The following is a 19,445-nucleotide window of genomic DNA, read 5'->3' on the forward strand; positions in this document are numbered from 1 at the left end:
TTCATTTCAGCTAACTGCTGCCTGCTGGAGGATGACCGAGCTGTCACTGCATTGAGTTTGCAATTAATTTCACAAACCAACGATCGTAGCCTACACACAATATTAAACAAATATTTCCACCATGTACTTGCTTGACTCTGCAAATAAATGCAGAAATTAATCTGTGTGCAGGAATATCTTTTTATTATCCAAAGATAGCTATGTGATGGGGATTTTATTGACATCAGACTTCCGAGATCAGTGTAACGCTCTTTGTGTCTGAATATTCATATTACCAAAATTAACCAAATCTCTCAACTGGTGTCTGATTTATCTGGGCAACAATGCATAGGAATGGTTTTCCATTTTTTGCTCCTGATTTGATCAATATGACCATTGTGATTACTTGTCACACTAAGTAAAGGGTCAATTTGATAGTGGGGATGTCAAAGAGTGTTGGTCAGTCTCTCAGTCAATATGATATGAAACTAAAAGGTAAATTAGGTTATATCTGTGGCTGGAGCATGACCTCCATAAAGGCATCGACAATCGGACCGCGGGGGTGCAGTATAGAGCTCAGGGTCCTTTGTGCAAGACCATAGGGGATTATAGTGGTGGGTAGGCTAGGCGGTATAAGGGTTGCCACTGAGTAGAGAGTGATTGAGTGTAGTGACCCCCTCTACCTCCCCTCTCCATCTGTTCCCATGTCAGACTTGCTCAGCTCCTGTCTTAACTCTGGTGGTGCAGACTGGAGAGTCTAGGCAGGACACCATGGCATGACAGTATCCTTCTTTCAAATAATAGGCCTTCAACAAAAAAAATGTCCTGGAGTACATATAGGAACATGACACAATGTGTACATTTTTAGCAGCATCGTGTATTGGTATGAAAGAAATTCAATGATATGCAACACTGGATGGATGTCCAGAAGACGGACATTACCACCTCTTTGTAATTCGCAAAACGCAAGTCGCTGATTTGATTGGCTGTCCCGTGTGCCACAGGAAGAGGCTTACTAAGAGAGGTGTTCATTGATTGGTTCGTTCTGTCTTTGTATGCCAGGCAGCTGAGCAGCTTGTCCGTTTGAATGTGCAGGGATTGGAAGGGACCATTTCCATGGACCATCTGTCTCACAGGCTTGCGATACAACAAAGGACCCAGGATGGTGTTAGTACATGTCGGATATTTGGTTCTTCCCGTATTTGGCTCTGTAAGAAATAGAGGTAAAGTAATGTATTTATTATGTCATTTTTTAGGTATTTTCTCGTTCCTGTATGATGTAAATATTAAAGCCAGCTGCAGTGCCAGAGGCCAAGCTAATAATGTTAGCCAGCCAGCTAACGTTAGCTGCTTAGCTAGCCAGCCTGCTAGCTCAACTTCGCTCGAGCGACTAAAATCTGGGTTTGCAGTAACGTTAAAGGTTAACCAATCGAACAAGGTCAAACGAAATAATCAACTTGTGTACCTGATGTAACTAACGAATGCGCAATGTTTGCAATCCTTTCTAGCTTGCAATTCTTATTGTCAAAGCCAAACGTTATCCTGTCAAGCTAACTAACGAAGCAAAATGGCAGCTAGCCAGCCAACACCGCTAGTTTATGTGGTATGGGCCACCCTGGCTGAGCCAGCCTTACTATTAGGCTGATAGACGCGCAAGGACCATCAGTAGAATAGTACATTTTCTTACTAACTGTACAGTAGGATATAACTAGCGGAGTCGTTTCTACCAATTTGGCCTACAGTACTCTAACTGTAAATGTATGTTTTACACCGTCGACTAATACATTAACTGGCTGTTGTATTTACTCTGGTCGAGCATCACATCAGTGGCATCAATTGTTTACCCTTATGTATTGGTTTTTGGCGAGTGACAATATCGTGTCAGTGTGTGCTGTGTGGGATTAGTTGACTTCAGCGAACTATTTGGTGTAGGTAGCTTAATGTTATTGGCAGAGGCTGTACTTTAAATCGGCCTAAATCCCTCATTTATATACATTTTCATTATGCAATTAACTCCCGAAAACGACTGCCACGTTCAATCAATCTGAGCTGGTTGGCTGACGTTCGGCGTTTTAAAATGCACTGCAGTCTAGTGACGCGTTTTCTTCTTAGTCAACTATAGTACGGTCAGAAACGCTATCCCGTAGCTTTGTAAATTGTTTTTTTCTTCTCTCAAACCCGAAACCAAACCCCATGTCTAGTTTTGAGCTAACGTTATATATTCCAAGAAAAACAAGAGCACAACTGATTGCCTTTTGTTTCGCTCGATTGCAAACACCATACTAGCCAAAGCGGCCCAAATAAGTAAACATCCTCGATATGCAGTCAAAGGCTATACTAATCATGTAATAATAATCATATGAACGTGCATTTTAAGAGACATGCATTAGCACCAATGATTTCATTGTGCTTTTATTTGTGTTCTTTTTTCCTGTTCCATAGTATCGAGGCTGGCGCTACATTCCGCATTTCTCAGACCTTTGTCCCCTTCCATTGTGTTGCTAACGATCATCTGCTGCTGTCTGCCGTAGCCTCTGCCTGTTCTCTGCATCTAGCTGTATTGTGAACCCCTTCTTCCTCATTTCCTATTTCCATCTGAAGACGACATTGGCATTAAAACCCGAGTTCTCCCACTCATACCGTATCCTTCTGTGTAACAGACTAAAGAATAACACCTTCTCTAGAAAACAGTTTTGTCTTTATTTAAACTGTCATGTTGCTCTTTAGTAAATAACCCATTGTAGCCTTAGACCTATTACTACAAAATGTCATTGTGATTCTCCCATTCAGTGTGGATAGACTACATTCTGCTGTAAATTTCTGTAAAGTGGATACATTTTGACCCCTTGGCCCCTCGATTAGATTATAGCCCGGCTTGATCAAACTTGTGGATAGCTGTCTCCAGTCATCCCTCTTGAATCTAAGGTGCATTGTACCAACTTGCATTTGTCAATTGGACCTGATAGCCTGTTTGAAACAAATCACATTCATTCCCCCTTCCAAATGCTATCATCCTAATCACAAATAACCAATTGGACAACTGGCTGCAATAAATCTGCATTCTAATTTGCCCTTTCCCCAAATGATCCTAAATTGCCACCTTTGATGGTCCATGCACCTGTTCTGGTGGCTAAACGGCCAGCCGTAATCCTATATGTGTGTACGAGCCTTTGTCTCATCTAATTGAACGAACCCATTTAGTCTGTCACAGCGAATCGGCTTCGAGACTCGAGACTTGACTTGCTTTTTAATATTCCTTTTGTGATCCACAATCATGCTAAATTCTCCAGTCTCAACACCTCTACAGAATGCTATCCATTTTACAGGGATGTGTATATCCTGCACTGCTGTAGAACTCCTTTTAGATTCAAAATGTCTTTATTCTTTGGATGTGGTTTCTCTACCTTATGTTCTTGTATTAGAACCTAATGCATGATCATTTTTTATTACTTTTATGTTTTCACATTGAACAGCAGATTCCAATGTAATCTTGGTGTAGAGATGTCACTGCTGTACTGAAATGTGCTGTAGCATACACATCTACTCATTGGATGCTGCTTCTGTTCTGTTAATCCTACAGAGCATGGTCGGGCCTTGCCTTTGGTCTTTATTTGCATGTTGTTATATTATTATTACTATTATCACACAGTGCCACACATACTAATATTTTCCAATAAAGACTTGTAGTATTTTTCCTAACCTTCAGTGTGCTTTTTGCTGATTTCCATGTGTGTGTCCCCACCACCACCATCACTAAGGCAGTCCCCCCCCTCTCTCTCTCTCTGTGCTCTCATCTCTCTTGCGGAGGCACTTCAAGGTGCTGCTCTCTCCCCACTCCCAATCATAGGATTAGGGACAGTCAAATCGCTTGGTCCTACTGGGAAAATATATTTTGACTGAGACATGGGAGGCAGGGATTAATGTTGGAACCATAGTCACCCCCCCAATCAATACACATTCCATCTGTATTTGACTCTTGTCAGCTGAACACATTGGTTGTTTACTGTAATAGTGAGCAAAATATCTGTTTCTTCCTTTCACCCTTTTTTGCCAGTCTCGGTTTGTTTTTTAAAGATTGTTGTAATCTGGTTACAGAAGTGTTATTCCGTATATGCACCATATGTCGCAAGCAACGGATGAATTTGGCATTGAATCTTTTGCAAAATAATGAATCTTGAATTAGTGTCTTTCAGAAAGTGACCAGGACGGGAGATTGAGTGTTATGAAGCTGAATTACACACCTTGAAGTTCCTCTACATGACACCCAACATAAAACACTGATTTAAATGCTATGGAGGTTATGCCGGTTCTGTTTACTTTGGTGTTCTTGAATAGAGTTTTGACATGTGGCACCAGCCATTCAATAACTGTACAGACTGAGTTGGTCAACATAAAGCATTTTAATTGTTATATTTGCTATATAAACTAGCAAATAGATAGACTTACCTGTATCTCAAAACTAGCAAGTGAAACCTTTACTTTGACAACACCACAGCGGAAGGAACAAGTGATGTCTTTACCTTGACATATACACTTAGATGCATAATTCTCTCTTGCTTCAATATGGAATGACACCTAGCTGTTCAGGTGAGCTAGACCAATCAGCATCAAACTGAACTCAATTAGCAAAACAACTTTATACAATGAATGATACTGTATTTAAAATGCATTTGAACAGCTCAATACACTTTGCAGTAAAAGACAGCTCAATACACTTTGCAGTAAAAGACATTGCATCAACCCTAAGTCTGTATAAATCTGTGACAAAAGCATAAAATCTCTTGAGTTGCCTTGTTTTACCTTTTGGAGAGTGTCTTAAGCAGACTTCGGTGGTTGTATCAGTTTTATACACAGACTAAGTTGGATCTGATTTAAGTGCAATTTGAAAATGGGCAAATATTTGTACAAGGAAAAGGTAAAACAGCTTTTATGTAGGCCTATTAGGGCCTATTTGTTGATGAGATAAATTTAGGCTAGATTGTGTTAAATTTGGTCTACACATGACCAATTAAATAAAAGTCTGCAATGATGCTGCAGAGCACTTTTTGTGCATAGTCAACTGCCCTCGTTTAATGGTTATCTCATGTTTTTGGGAAAAGAGGCTTTCTATGACAGTTTCTTGTACCAAAAAACCTAAGGTATCTGGCTAAGGTTTATAGCTTTCCTACCTAGCGCACACAGGTAAAGGTTATTGTCACCGCCTTGTTCTTCAAACGCTTACAAGGTCATATTCGTCAGTCAATTACAAATTATTCAACCCTACTGTAGTGTTCCATGCAAGCAACCACTTTAGACTTTACATGTGTATTCTAATCATGTGATGAAATAATACACAAATCACTAGAATTGATATGTGCACCTTATCTTACTATACTTTAGTATGCACCGGACACCTACATCCATAATGAGTTATGAATCTTTTGATACTTAGGGTTATTTATATGTAAAACATAAGGTGTTTCTTAGCTACCCCCTCAAACCAGTTTCCAATTTCCTACTAAACCCTGCACTTGGGCACATTACATGCCATTACATCAGATAGACCTAGGTACTAAATCCTTCATGATTGGTTGATAGCTACTGCACTGATTAGCCTACACATTACCTCTTCACCCCTCTATTTGTGCACTGTAAAGTAATGGGATGCTTATGCTGCCGAGGGAATGGGGTGTGTATTGTAGATGGGGATTATGTTGGGGGGAGTAGTAGCAGTGATTATAAAGCTGCAGAGACAGCCGGGTTGGACGTCAGACTGCTGCATTCATGGATGGGCAGGGCTACAGGCTTGTCAGTCAAGAGGGGGAGCTATGCCGCAGCCGCACCATGAGGGAGGGGCTGGGTGTGTGAGTGCAGCTCTGGAGGGTCTGAGCACAGATATGCACCAGTCAGGAGATTTGCAGCCTGAGCTCAGTACAGAGGTATGAGCAGACAGACAGTCAATAATAGGCTATAGAGGCTGTATGCTGCTCAGTCTGTCAGTGGTGCAATGTGTGCCAAATAAGGTGGATTTAGTAGGCTACTTCATGGTCAATTTATGATTAGAATCATCAAGGGTTCTCTCCAAGGAATGTAAGAGGGGTGCTCGCACACCTTGTGACAGGTGTTCAAAAATGAAACAATCTTGAGTCCAAAGGGGGGCAATGTCCCCCTTCTCAGCAGCAACACCTTGTTAAAAAATACTGGGGACAACCCTGTCATCTTAGGACACATCCACCATGAGATATTGTTATATCCAAATCTAATAAAATGTATGATCATGTTTCTCCTTTGTTACTGGGGTCAGTTTAACCGTTTGTTATTGAGTTCTGTAATATAAGTAGCATTTGGATTTCAATCCCAGTTTTCTTACATTTATGAATATTGTAAAATAACATAAATGTAAAGCATTCCGTCAGAACGGAGTGAAAATGCTTTGAAATGGCATCCTCTGTTCCACCAAAGCCAGAAGCCAACAGTTTTTTTTCCGCTCTACTTCCTCAGCCAGCCAACACAATTTCTCCTCTTATGGCTGAGGTTCACTGGGTTTCCTGTGTCTCAGGGCAATATATACTGTAGCAAAAGAACAACCAAGCAGAATATGTCATCTTGGTTTGTGACTAGAACATTCAAACTCCTTTGAATTACGTAGGCTATGATGTAGAGGGGGGGGGGATTATACAATTTTGAGTTGATCTGAAGTAACCTTTTTCGGGTTGTAATTTAAATAGTCCAACCACTATCAGATAAATACATTTGTCACTTGAATTGGTTACACAATGTAATTCAACTATCAGCTAAAAGTATCAAGTACACCTCTGCTTATCATAATCTTTACAGAGGCAGTGCTACTTGAAATTCCCCTCTGAACAGTAAAGATAATGATTAAACCCTCTCGTCTCTCCATCAAATTAGAACGAAGTTGCATAGCTGTTTTATGAGCCATTCTTTATAATTTATGGAGGTCAGTAGTATCGTTTTATTATCACAATAATAGTCAAAGCACACAGCTTGGGTGATTCCTCACAAAACTATAACAAAAAAAGAACATGACTTTGGGGATTTTCACAATGTATTCCATAGAAGGGTCCTTTGGAGGAAGGATTGTTGACATACATGTTACATGTTGTATCTTAAAGCTTAATTGAGAAATAATTAATTGAAGTTGGAATATTTGTGACATTTTGGCCATGCTCTGGCCTCCTTTAAGACTATATTGTTTCATCCGGTAGGTGCTACAAAGCAAGAATTCATGTCATATGAAGCTTTTCCGCTTGCTCTGTAATCTAAGTAGTATTTTGATTTCAATCACAATTTTCTTATGTTCATTTATGAATATTGTAAAATAACATGAATATTGAAAATATACAATTTTTCATTTGGCTATTTTTTCAATACATTGTTGAACATAATATACTCTAAGGGCATATACAAGTTGAACAAATGTCACCTAGATGTCAACTAGACTTCCTCTGAAGGACCCTTCTATGGAGTACATTTTAAAAAAATACTTTGGCTTTTTTGTTCTTGTTTTGTGAGGAATAACCTGCTTGCTGAATAAACTAGGCCTTGGAGTCTGCTCCCCGGCCCAGACAGCTGGGGGGCTATAACGGGGGCTGAAGGAGCAGCTGCCTCCCCCTCCTCACCTCCCTTCTGTGTGTAATGGATATTGATTGTTTGGCTGCGATCCAGCAGTATGCTGATTCAGCAGGTTGGCCAGCGCTTCACAACTCCTCCTTTGAGGAACAGAGAGACAGACCGAGAGGCGGCATTAACCCGGGGGTGATACATGGGGAATATATCAGCAGCAGCTTGCCTCAGATGGAAGTGTAGGATTAGCTACAGGTCTGCACCTCAATAGTCTAATTGTCTGTATTGGCTTCCTCTTGTGTCCTTTCCTTCTAGCCCAGTTCTCTTTCAGATTTGTGTGAAGGACGGTTTCCCAAAAGGATCTTAAGTTCTTCATTAGAACCTTCGTTGGAGCGTCGTTAAATCTTCGGGCTGTTTCCCAAAACCATTGTTATTGACGTTGCACTTAAATGCACGTAATCTAACGCCTGCCTCAGACCACTTGTAGAGCGCTAAATGCGTTTAAAAAAAAACATGCCCTCCCGCATCACTTCATACACAGATGTCCGCTAAACATAGAATCACTTAGGTTATCCGTCTCTGACCGCCGATAACTTCAGAGTAAAGTTGACTACAAATACAAAGTTGCCACTGTCTTTGCAATTGATACAAACAAGCGACATATTAAAAGATGCATCAAATGAAAACCAAGATGACTGCATTAAAATATAAACAGTGGGCTATAAGCCTATTTATTCAATCATATTGAAATACATGTAATGTTCAATTGTGTTTTCTTTTGCTACTTGTAGGCTACTTTCTGTAATTTGTCTCAATATATTTCATGATGTGTAGCCTAAAATGCGGGCAATGATGTGCCAAGTAGGTGATTTTGCGAATTTTTATTGGGTAAGCATTAGAATAAGCCACCTCAATATATGCAGCCGTAGGTGGTAATATCTCTCTAGGAGCTGATCCCTCTGTTAAGCTATAATTTCCTTTCTTTCGATCTTATCGGTATAGAAACACCCTCCAACCACGCACTTAGCGACCTTTCTTTCTTCGTGGTGTTTTGGGGAACGATTGTTACGTCTTCGGGCCGTTGGAAAGATGCATCATTAAAAAACTTGTAAGCTTAAGTTCCATCGGGAAACTGGCAACCCTGGACAAGTGAAAGCAATTTTGGCATGTCTATCTGCCATGTTGTGTTCACCTGCCTTGTCTTTCCAGATCAGCGAAGATATAAGAAAATGAGACAAGGAGAGGACCCCACTTTAGACTATTGAGTCGCACCCCAGGTGGCTGGTGGATCTATCAGTTGATCCCATAATGCCAGGCTCCATAATGAGAGAGGCCTATAGGCCTAGTGTTCAAAGGGCTGATGGTAATACTGCAGTTACATCTCACAGCTGGAGAGACGGGTAGACTGTGGCTGTTTTCCTTGTGAATAAGTAGCATGTTGAAAATATGTACCGCCACATCACGTTAAACATTCTCATACACTGGAACTCCGTACCATATGAAAATATGTGTTCATTCAAGGTGCAATTAAACCCAGAGAACTTATTTATAACTTTTATACAAACCTACTTAAGCAAAAGTCCTCATCAAACCTTGAAATCAAACTTAGCTGATATTATCAGAGACCTGCTTGAAGTCCAAATCAAACTAAAGGCCAGTCGGTCGGTGCCCAATGAACCCCTTCACTCCCAGCTGACTCTGTAGAACGGCAGGATATGAGCTGGATAGTTTGGCTCTCTCTGAAGGTTAGAGGTCGCTCCACTTTGTCTGTTCTTCATCTGCTCTTTCATCTGTTTTGTGTTTTCTTCCTGGGTGAGGCCACTTTCTGTTTTCTCTCTGTGTATGATTGATCTGTATGACTGTGTGTGAGTGATCTCGTGTGTGTGTTGTCAGTTTGTTTCTGAATGTGTTTTTACGATTGTGTCCTGACGGTTGGTTAAAACTCTGTGTGCGTGGTTTTGGTTTCTGTCTGAGAATGATTTGTACGTCTCCTGTCTGTTGTCAGATTGTTTGTCTGATTTAGATCGATCATTAGATCGGTCTGTGGCCGGCAGGTAGCATAGCGGTTAAGAGCATTGGGACAGTAACTGAAATGTCGCTGGTTCAAATCCCCCGAGCCAATTAGGTGAAAGATCTGTTTTGATGTGACAAGTAATACACTTAACTATAATTGCTTATGTAAGTCGCTCTGGATAATAGCATCTGCTTAATGACTAAAGTGTAATGTAAAATGTCTGTGTAGTTCTGTGTGATGTTTAATTGAGTGTGACTGACTCCCTCTATCTGTTTGGCTGTTCACTGTCTGTCTGTGATTGGTGTGATCACTCAATCTTTCTACTCTCTCTGGCGTCTTCTTTGATTGGGTGAGTGTTCTCTTGTCTTGGTTGATCACTCTGTCTGTCTATTCTCCGGGTTGGTGTGATTCTCTATCGTCTGATTGGCTGAGTGACTTTTCGGTCTTGTCTTGATTGGTTGAGGCCTACTTCCTCTAAATCCTGATTGGGTGCGCTTGTCTCCCGCAGGAGCACACTTCACCAGGCATCAGCACAGCCATGCTACCTCCTGCCGACATTTTAACCTGGCGGCCCCCCAGGCTCCCATCTCAGCAGAGTTCCCCCTGGGCCATGCCAGCCAGCCCCCAGACTGGCCTGGCCCCTCACCTGTCCCCAGCCCCCCACCAATCTCCGGCCCTGCCGGCCCCCCCTCAGTTCCAGGACGTCCAGGGGCCTCCGTTTCTACCTCAGGCCTTACACCAGCAATACCTCATCCAGCAGCAGCTTCTAGAGGCGCAGCACCGCAGGATCCTCCCACACTCCCGGTATGACCACACACTTTTTTAAGCTCACTCTCCAAGACACTTTGACATGCTCAGTTAAACACACTCTTGGATGCTCATTAAGACACACACTTTGATACACTTTATCGCTCCTTCTTTCTCGCTCTATCTCACACACACACACACACACACGAACAGACATTAGAGCACTACAGCCCCTCCAATTTCCAAATGCTAATGGATGTAAATGCCTCCTCCGTGCAGGCGAACACAGGAGCGCGTTCCTCTGAACAGGCTCCGCTCGGGATATGACTACACCCCTCCCCTCCACGTCCCCCAGCCAATCAGCCAGCAGCCGCGCTACCTGGCCGAGGGCACAGACTGGTGAGTCACTGTTTGAAATTAAACCGGGAACCATGGAGACGTTAAGTCATTGTTCCACCGCCGCGTCTGTCAGGCATTAGTGTGTTTGTTGATTTAGGTGTCTCTCCACCTGCATGTAGGGAGCACCTCGGGAGTGTTTATGGCTTTGGGTAGTTACTCATAAGAACGGATCTATTATTAGCATACCCATTCCAAATCCCAACCTTAACAATTGGGGAGGTAAATGCTAAACTGACCATAGATCATAGCTCAACTGTCCTGCCATTCTTGATTTATTTATTTTCTTTTATTTTTTTTGTATTTTCTTCCACTTTACATTTTAAGTGTTTGACATTTTACTGCATTGTAAGGAGCTAGTAACATGAGCACTTTTTATCTTTATCTCTGTCATTCAGCCAAGTGAATACAATCTATTTTCTCTCACTCATATAGTACATATGCGACCGATAAAGTTTGATTTGATAATTGTTCATCAGGCATTTTACAGAAGCGGTTCTCTACCATGAGCTGCACTGCTAGCCCGGTGCTCGAGGTGCCAAAATATGAAATTAGATTTATTGAGCGGCCGCTGTGCATGGTTGACCAATGAGCAGAGTTAATCTTGTCAACCAATCAAACAATGTTTTAATGACAACATTCGAGCTGACAACAACCGGGACCTGGTCTCTACAAACAGTAGGCCGATGTTCTTGCGGTTCAATTGCTATTTATCGCAGCCTGTCTGTAAACGCCTTCATATTCTGTGTTGATGTTAATCGAGGTCGCTCACTGTCCCTCTGTTCGTAGGGACCTCAGTGTGGACGCTGGCCTCTCTCACCATCAGTACCAGCTCCAGCAGCTTCCACAGCACTATCAGCATTACCTGGCGGCATCCCCCAGAATGCACCACTTTCCCAGGAACACGACTTCTACTCAAGTGGTACATCAATGACTTGGCTGTTTTGGTCTGTCTCTGCTTTGTTGTTGTTTTATGTCTATCTTTATTGTTCAGTGTCTTTGTAGATCTATGCTTTAGCTTTTTTTTAGACTGTGTTGCTGCCTGTTTTGGGGTCTATGTTGGTGGTTTGTCTGTCTGTCTCTGTTAACATCTTTTGTTTGGTGTCTCGCTGTTTTATTAGGTTTAGGTTTTTGCTTGACTTCTGTCCCGTGCTGTATGTTTCGGTCATATCTTACGATGTTCTGTGAATGACTAAAGTGTTTTGTGTGGTTTTTTTGACAGGTTGTACACGAGATCAGAAACTATCCATACCCCCAGCTACACCTGCTGGCTCTACAGAGCCTCAACCCCTCACGCCACGCTTCGGCTGTACGAGAGAGCTATGAGGTAAACGTCCATCTCTAGATGTATCCTACCACATTCTGTTTTACCTATAGCTGTATTCTATATTTGTTGTTACTAGTGTTATACATGTGTACTAGAGGTCGACCGATTATGATTTTTCAACACCGATACCGATTATTGGAGGACCCAAATAAACGCCGATACCGATAAATCAGCCGATTTTTATTGACTTTTTTATTTGTAATAATGACAATTACAATACTAAATTAACACTTATTATAACTTAATATAATACAACAAAATGTTGGAACTAGAGGTTCCGATTATGATTTTTCAACGGCGATACCGATTTTTGGAGGACCAAAAAAAGCCGTAGGTGCACAGGATGTAAAAAATATATATTTGTAACAATGACAACTACAACAATACTGAATTAACACTTTTATTTTAACTTAATATAATACATAAATAAAAATCTATTTAGTCTCAAATAAATAATGAAACATGTTCAATTTGGTTTAAATAATACAAAAACAAAGTGTTGGAGAAGAAAGTAAAAGTGCAATATGTGCCATGTAAAAAAGCTAACGTTTAAGTTCCTTGCTCAGAACATGAGAACATATGAAAGCTGGTGGTTCCTTTTAACAGGAGTCTTCAATATTCCCAGGTAAGAAATTTTAGGTTGTAGTTATTATAGGACAATTTCTCTCTATACGATTTGTATTTCATATACCTTTGACTATTGGATGTTCTTATAGGCACTTTAGTATTGCCAGTGTAACAGTATAGCTTCCATCCCTCTCCTCGCCCCTACATGGGCTTGAAACAGGAACACATCGACAACAGCCTCCCTCGAAGCATCGTTACCCATCGCTCCACAAAAGCCGCTGCCCTTGCAGAGCAAGGGGAACAACCACTCCAAGTCTCAGAGCGAGTGACGTTTGAAACGCTATTAGCGCGCACCCCGCTAACTAGCTAGCCATTTCACATCGGTTACACCAGCCTAATCTCGGGAGTTGATAGGCTTGAAGTCATAAACAGCTCAATGCTTGAAGCACAGCGACGAGCTGCTGGCAAAACGCATGAAAGTGCCGTTTGAATGAATGCTTATGAGCCTGCTGGTGCCTACCATCGCTCAGTCAGACTGCTCTATCAAATCATAGACTTAATTATAACATAATAACACACAGAAATACGAACCTTATGTCATTAATATGGTTGAATCCGGAAACTATCATCTCGAAAACAAGACGTTTTTTCTTTCAGTGAAATATCGTTCCGTATTTTATCTAACCCGTTATTTTATCTAACGGGTGGCATCCATAAGTCTAAATATTCCTGTTACATTGCACAACCTTCAATTTCATGTCATAATTACGTAAAATTCTGGCAAATTAGGCGGCCCAAACTGTTGCATATACACTGACTCTGCGTGCAATGAACGCAAGAGAAGTGACACAATTTCACCTGGTTAATTTGCCTGCTAACCTGGATTTCTTTTAGCAAAATATGCAGGTTTAAAAATATATACTTCTGTGTATTGATTTTAAGAAAGGCATTGATGTTTAGGGTTAGGTACTGTCGTGCAACAATTATGCTTTTTTCGCAAATGCGCTTTTGTTAAATCATCCCCCTTTTGGCGAAGTTGGCTGTCTTTGTTCGGAAGAAATAGTCTTCACAGAGTTCGCAACAAGCCAGGTTAGCAGGCAATATTAACTAAATATGCAGGTTTAAAAATATATACTTGTGTATTGATTTTAAGAAAGGCATTGATGTTTATGGTTAGGTACACATTGGAGCAAGACAGTCCTTTTTCGCGAATACGCACCGCATCGATTATATGCAACGCAGGACACGCTAGATAAACTAGTAATAACTTCACATGGTTGATGATAACTAGTGATTATGATTGATTGATTGTTTTTTATAAGTTTAATGTTAGCTAGCAACTTACCTTGGCTTCTTACTGCATTCGCGTAACAGGCAGTCTCCTCGTGGAGTGCAATCTAATCAGGTGGTTAGAGCGTTGGACTAGTTAACTGTAAGGTTGCAAGATTGAATCCCTGAGCTGACAAGGTAAAAATCTGTCATTCTGCCCCTGAACAAGGCAGTTAACCCACCGGTCCTAGGCCGTCATTGAAAATAAGAATGTGTTCTTAACTGACTTGCCTAGTTAAATAAAGGATAATAAAGGTTAAAAAAATATTTAAAAAACGGCCAAATCGGTTTCCATAAATACCAGTTTCCGATTGTTATGAAAACTTGAAATTGGCCCTAATTAATCGGTCATTCCAATTAATCGGTCGACCTCTAATGTGTACTATACATGTTTAACAATTTAGCTTTAACGGCAATGCCTTATCTGTTCTATATCCCGTTACCAGTGGACTTGTAATTGCAAATGCCTCGTGAAGTTCTGTCTAAAGCCTTGTTCTCCTGTGCCCTAGGAGCTGTTGCAGCTTGAAGACAGGCTGGGAAGTGTCAGTAGAGGAGCAGTTCAGACCACCATAGAGAGATTCACCTTCCCACACAAATACAAGAAGGTGAGGAGACAGCTCTTTCAGCTACAAGTATACACAGAAGTGGAGCTATATTGCAAATGTCTTCGACCAAGAAGACATCCTCAAGGTCTGTGGGCTTTACAAGTCTCAGACAGGCCTACCTCACCACTAAAGCATGATTCCAAATCATCATAGATACATACAAACTCATCATAGATACACAAGCACAGGTTAGCATTCTGTGTGGTATGATTATGGTTCTGTATACAAACAAAGTAAAAAATAAAAAATACAATTTTTAAAGCAATGTCGCTTACTTCTGAAACCTTTTGTCTCTTTTTAAAAACTCTTGAGCACTGATGACCCCATTTGATTATAGTCTGGATATGTCATTCGATTGGTCCACAGAGGAAGCCTCTGGATATGAAGATTGGTGAGAAAGACGAGGAGACTGACGTGGATGAGAAATGTACCATCTGCCTGTCGATGCTGGAGGACGCAGAGGATGTCAGGTAATGACTGTCAGGACCCTCTGAATAATGAGTAGGCTGCAACTGATATGCTCCCAAAGGTGATTTGTTGTGTCCATTTCTGCGTCTCGTCAATCAATAACCTTTGGGAGCATATCAAATATCCTGAACCAGTGTGATGTGTATACCGTATATTTCTTTCTTTCAATATATGTGAATTGATGACCAGACGATTTATCTTCCTCCTTTTCTCCCCCTCACCCATCCAGGCGGTTACCCTGCATGCACCTCTTCCACCAGGGCTGTGTGGACCAGTGGCTGGCGACCAGCAGAAAGTGTCCAATCTGCCGCGTGGACATCGAGACGCAGCTCCATCCTGACAGCTGATGGCCCGGGGGTGAAGCCTGACGGCCTGGCTGCTGTCAATCACCCTGGAGTGTTTCCTGCTCCCATCTACCCAGGCCCTGGTCCCTCCTCACACGGGTGCTTGCCAAATGTCTCCAGACGTCATGTGACATCACCCTCTGACTCACGCTTTACTGAGCCAATCCAGGATTACTTACTGCATGAGAGAATGGAGTCTCTCTCTCTTTCTCTCTCTCAATAAAAGCACATCCCCGGCAAAAAGACACACACACACACACACACACACATACACAGGGTTTACTAGTTGCTTGCTGGAGGTGGGGTGTTGTTGCCGTCGTGTTGTTGTAGGTAGGGGAGGCAGGTGTGTGTCCTGTTTCCTGTGTCTTTGTAGCATGTTCTTAAAGCCATGACATTAATGTACTGAGTGAAAAACACACTACCCCACTTGCCAGCTGGCCACACACACACACACACACACCTTGCTTATTCTGCCACAACAGGAATCTAAATCAATCACGTAAAAGCCCTGTCGCCATGTTTGCCTACAGATCATTTGTGGTAGTACAGTAGCAGTATCAGACACAGCAATACAGTAGTTGTACATTTGCTTGGGACTGATGCTGTCATCAGTGTTGGGACATAATATGACTATTTCACCGCTGCCATGTCAGCCTGCCCCAATGCATGGGTTGGCGTGTGTTTGAGTAAATACACAGGTTAGTGAGTGTTTCACCAAAAGAGTTATGGTATCGCTTGACCTGCTGCAGCACGGGTTAATGTGTGTGTTCTGCCCCAGTGTGTGGGTTTCAGTGTGTATTTAACCAATGCGTGATCATGCGTGACAAACTTAAAGTGCGGGTCCAAGTGTGTATCAAGGGTTAAAGGGGAATATAGAAGTTAGATTAACGGTGGTTTGATTGGAGTGCTTGTAGAATACAAAGCCAAATAAGGACTTTTAAAAAATGCAAAAAAGAAATGTATTAAGACCCAATCCCCCATCATGCACTGCAGTGACTGGGTGAGGTGTGGGGCATTCTGGGTATGCAGGAGGGTTAGCTGCCCTGGAAACAGCGACTCTGTGCCATCCCCTCCTGGCGCAGGCGTTATGGCTGAGCAGTGTAGTGAAATGCATGTTTCAATGTTGGCTTGGGCTGTTGTGTTAGCGTACAAAAAAATTATAAGGGGAGGGGAGGGGGTTGTCTGTGCATGACTTAGTTAATCTGAGCTGTGACTATCTTTCTCAACACTAACAAAGAAAAAAGAACTGAGCACCATGTCAGTGGCTGTCCCTGGCCTGTAGCGTGTGTTCATCCTGCCCCTTTTTGGTGGCAAACAAAATGGAATCCTATTGTGACGTTTACCTTATTGCCTAAAGAACAAGCACATGTGATGATAGATATAGCAACAACCTCTTTCTTTGGTATTGCATTTGCGTTGGTTTCTGTATATTTAGGTATATAAACACGCAATGTTTTGGACCGAGTGAGGAGCTTAGTTGTTGAACTTGTGTTTTTGTGTGACAGATCTCCCCTCGTTGTTGCTATGCTGGTTTCTATGCTGTATTGCTAGAACAACAATGTAGAATGTTGTGTGATGGGGGCAGTATCCACAGTGCACACGGACGGACGGACGGACGGGGGGCAAAATAAGGGTCATAGAACACATTTTTTTATTGTAACAAAAAAAAAAAAATGAAGGATTTAAATGTTGATATTTTATGTTTTCCTTTTGATCTGTTGCCCTGTGACGTTTAACAATGTGCATAAACAGTACATAGCAGTGCCAATCCTTAAGAACCTATCTGTCATATGCATTGTGGACTGAGTATTGAAGCATTAGGAAAAATTGAATTGCCCTGTGGACTTAGTTGTGAAGGATTGGGACAGACCCTTACTGACCTGTGCACTGCCAGTGTTGATACTGCCTCCTCCTTTAGTGGAGTTTTCTATGGGATGTTTTGATAGTTTACACAGGGTGTTGTCAGTTGAGATGCCTTAAGTATTTAACAATCATAATTTATTACTAACTGTAGATATCATGGGTACATATTTAATTTGATATAGTTTGTTTTGTTGCAATTTAATCAATTTATTTAGAAATAACAAAAAATGATTTACCTCATTTTTGCGTTGTTTTAAATGGGAATGCTCCGCATGCAGTTGTATTTTTCCTGAAGAAATTAAACAAAAAAGCCCTGCTGTTTGATCTCTCCCCGAGCCGGCTGTTTACTGTCCCGAGCTGAGCTGTCTGGCCTGCTCTTCTCATGTGGTGCTGTGGATATCTTGGTTACATTCCATTCAATGCAATTTTCCCTTATCCCCTATGCTGTGACGTAGTGGACAAACTGCAATGAAATGAAATGGTTTTTAGTTGAATAGTTTTCCTCGTTCTCATTTTGCACTCTTAGTTTTAACATGGGAACCCTCTCACTGGCATAACAGTTTACGAACATAGATGTATTATCATCATTATTATATACTCTGTCATTTCCAGCTCTCTGCGTCTCATCCTTCTATCCATTCTGTCTGTTACGAAGCATGTTCCTTCTCGTCTTTGTCATGGGATATTTCTCCTTACCTCTTTTCCAGAAAAACATGTAGTTTTGAGTCCAACAAGTGCCTCGCTTCTAGGTGTCAAGAGATATTACCTTATGATTTAAACCGCACTCATTTACCCAAAATCCATGTCCAAATAGTGTATAATGTTGTCTTTCCTCCCTTATTCCCTCCTTTCTCTTTTTAAGGTCACCACTGACCAACCTGCAAGGTAAAATAAATATGTCAGCCCCCATAAGTGAAGTGTGGGATCATCCGGTGGTGTGGTTGGCATATTAATGCTTTCACTAACCAAATATATCTGTGATTACCTTATGAGAGAAATGAAAGCAGCTATTTAGGAGTATTTGGACATAACCAGTTGTTCTCCTTCTTTTTTTTTGTTAAACTCTAAATCGTACCTAATCAGACCATTTCTTTAAAATAACTTTGTTTTATAAAAAATGTATGAAATATTTGACCAAAACCTTTCTACAAAGAGGCATGTTTCACTGTGTTCATCGACGCTACACTAATTATTCCCATCTTTCACTTTCCCCTTATTTTTAATGACCGTCCATCCCTCCCGTCACTCAGAACCCATCCAATGTTTCCCTTCACAATCCTCTCTCAAGGGAAAACAAGAACAGAGGATCTCTTAAAGCACAAACTAACTAAAAATGCATGTATTTCTCAGGTTTGGATATATATATATATTCTCGATGGTATATAAGTATATGGTGAAAATATTTGCAGATTACACTAAGAATAATACAAATAATTCATTTTGCTGCTGCTTGCATCTGACAAACAAAAACTGAAGGAAAGAGAAAATATCCCAAAAAGTGCCAGTGAAAGGGCAACCGCCACCTTTGTATGAGATATCTGCTGTTTTAGCTGTGACTGCGCAATGTTTTTCAATATAGGATATTTTATCGGAGAGTAGAACTATTTATCATTAATATTAAAGCAATAGCTCATTAATGATGAGTGTGTTGATGAAGAACTGGATGAGCGTATTGTGTAAAATGTTAGATTCACATTTGGTGGAATTTTGTACTTTATTTATTACTACTAATAATGATTTTAAAAGTTGCATCGCTAAACCCAAACTGTTCTCTTTTTTTTTTCAATTTTATTTCAAGGCTTGTATATTATCCTTTTTGTATGTGCTCTTTTTGTAATAAATTGGATAAAATGGAAGGTGTATTATGGGTGTGCATGAGTGGAGGCTAACTTGTGTCCCTAGAAGGCCAGCTAGCCATGCCTCTAAATGTTTTTCAAAAAATACTTTCATTGAGAATAAGACATGATCTCCATCCTGATGATGCTGACAATCATGTTTTGATTTGTTTTCCAAGGCTCCCTTCAAAGTAAATCAATCTCGCCTGGAGCTGAACACATCTGATAAAGCATTTTTAAAAATATGTTTTCAGAAACAAGTGTTTTGAATAAGCAGTACAAAACTGTATACACTTATAAAACCTAATTTGCAACATGTCATCCCTAATAGGTACTTAAAAATGGTGGCACGATCATGTTACCTGAACTTTTGACCCTTTTGTGTTTTAGCCATCAAGTCCAGGC

General features: G+C 41.1%; 1 protein-coding gene across 6 annotated transcripts; it reads left to right on the forward strand.

Moving 5' to 3' along the window:
- The first annotated feature begins 1,004 nt into the window (after positions 1-1,004).
- On the forward strand, positions 1,005-19,065 carry LOC112230917 (E3 ubiquitin-protein ligase RNF165). 6 transcript variants are annotated; one of them, XM_042311209.1, is made up of 10 exons: positions 1,005-1,202; positions 2,422-2,620; positions 9,168-9,290; positions 10,068-10,363; positions 10,586-10,705; positions 11,492-11,624; positions 11,925-12,029; positions 14,438-14,530; positions 14,897-15,000; positions 15,228-19,065. In XM_042311209.1, the coding sequence occupies exons 3-10, from the start codon at positions 9,261-9,263 to the stop codon at positions 15,343-15,345; spliced, it is 999 nt and encodes a 332-aa protein (XP_042167143.1). In that variant the 5' UTR covers positions 1,005-1,202; positions 2,422-2,620; positions 9,168-9,260; the 3' UTR covers positions 15,346-19,065. The 6 variants fall into 6 exon arrangements, with proteins under 6 accessions (XP_042167143.1, XP_042167141.1, XP_024253072.2 ...); XM_042311207.1 differs by having other exon boundaries at positions 1,006-1,202; positions 14,435-14,530; XM_024397304.2 differs by lacking the exon at positions 9,168-9,290 and adding an exon at positions 4,475-4,566 and having other exon boundaries at positions 1,011-1,202; positions 14,435-14,530.
- The last annotated feature ends 380 nt before the right edge of the window (positions 19,066-19,445 follow it).

Source organism: Oncorhynchus tshawytscha, linkage group LG33 (assembly GCF_018296145.1).
Source record: "Oncorhynchus tshawytscha isolate Ot180627B linkage group LG33, Otsh_v2.0, whole genome shotgun sequence".
Taxonomy (NCBI): Eukaryota; Metazoa; Chordata; class Actinopteri; order Salmoniformes; family Salmonidae; genus Oncorhynchus; species Oncorhynchus tshawytscha.

Bases quoted from the DNA above. Each gene is read 5' to 3' on its own strand.
- LOC112230917 (XM_042311207.1), top strand. From the start codon at position 9,261: ATGAGCTGGATAGTTTGGCTCTCTCTGAAG. The intron at 11,625-11,924 runs GTACATCAATGA...TTTTTTTGACAG, and splicing joins ACACGACTTCTACTCAAGTG to GTTGTACACGAGATCAGAAA. The intron at 15,001-15,227 runs GTAATGACTGTC...TCACCCATCCAG, and splicing joins GAGGACGCAGAGGATGTCAG to GCGGTTACCCTGCATGCACC.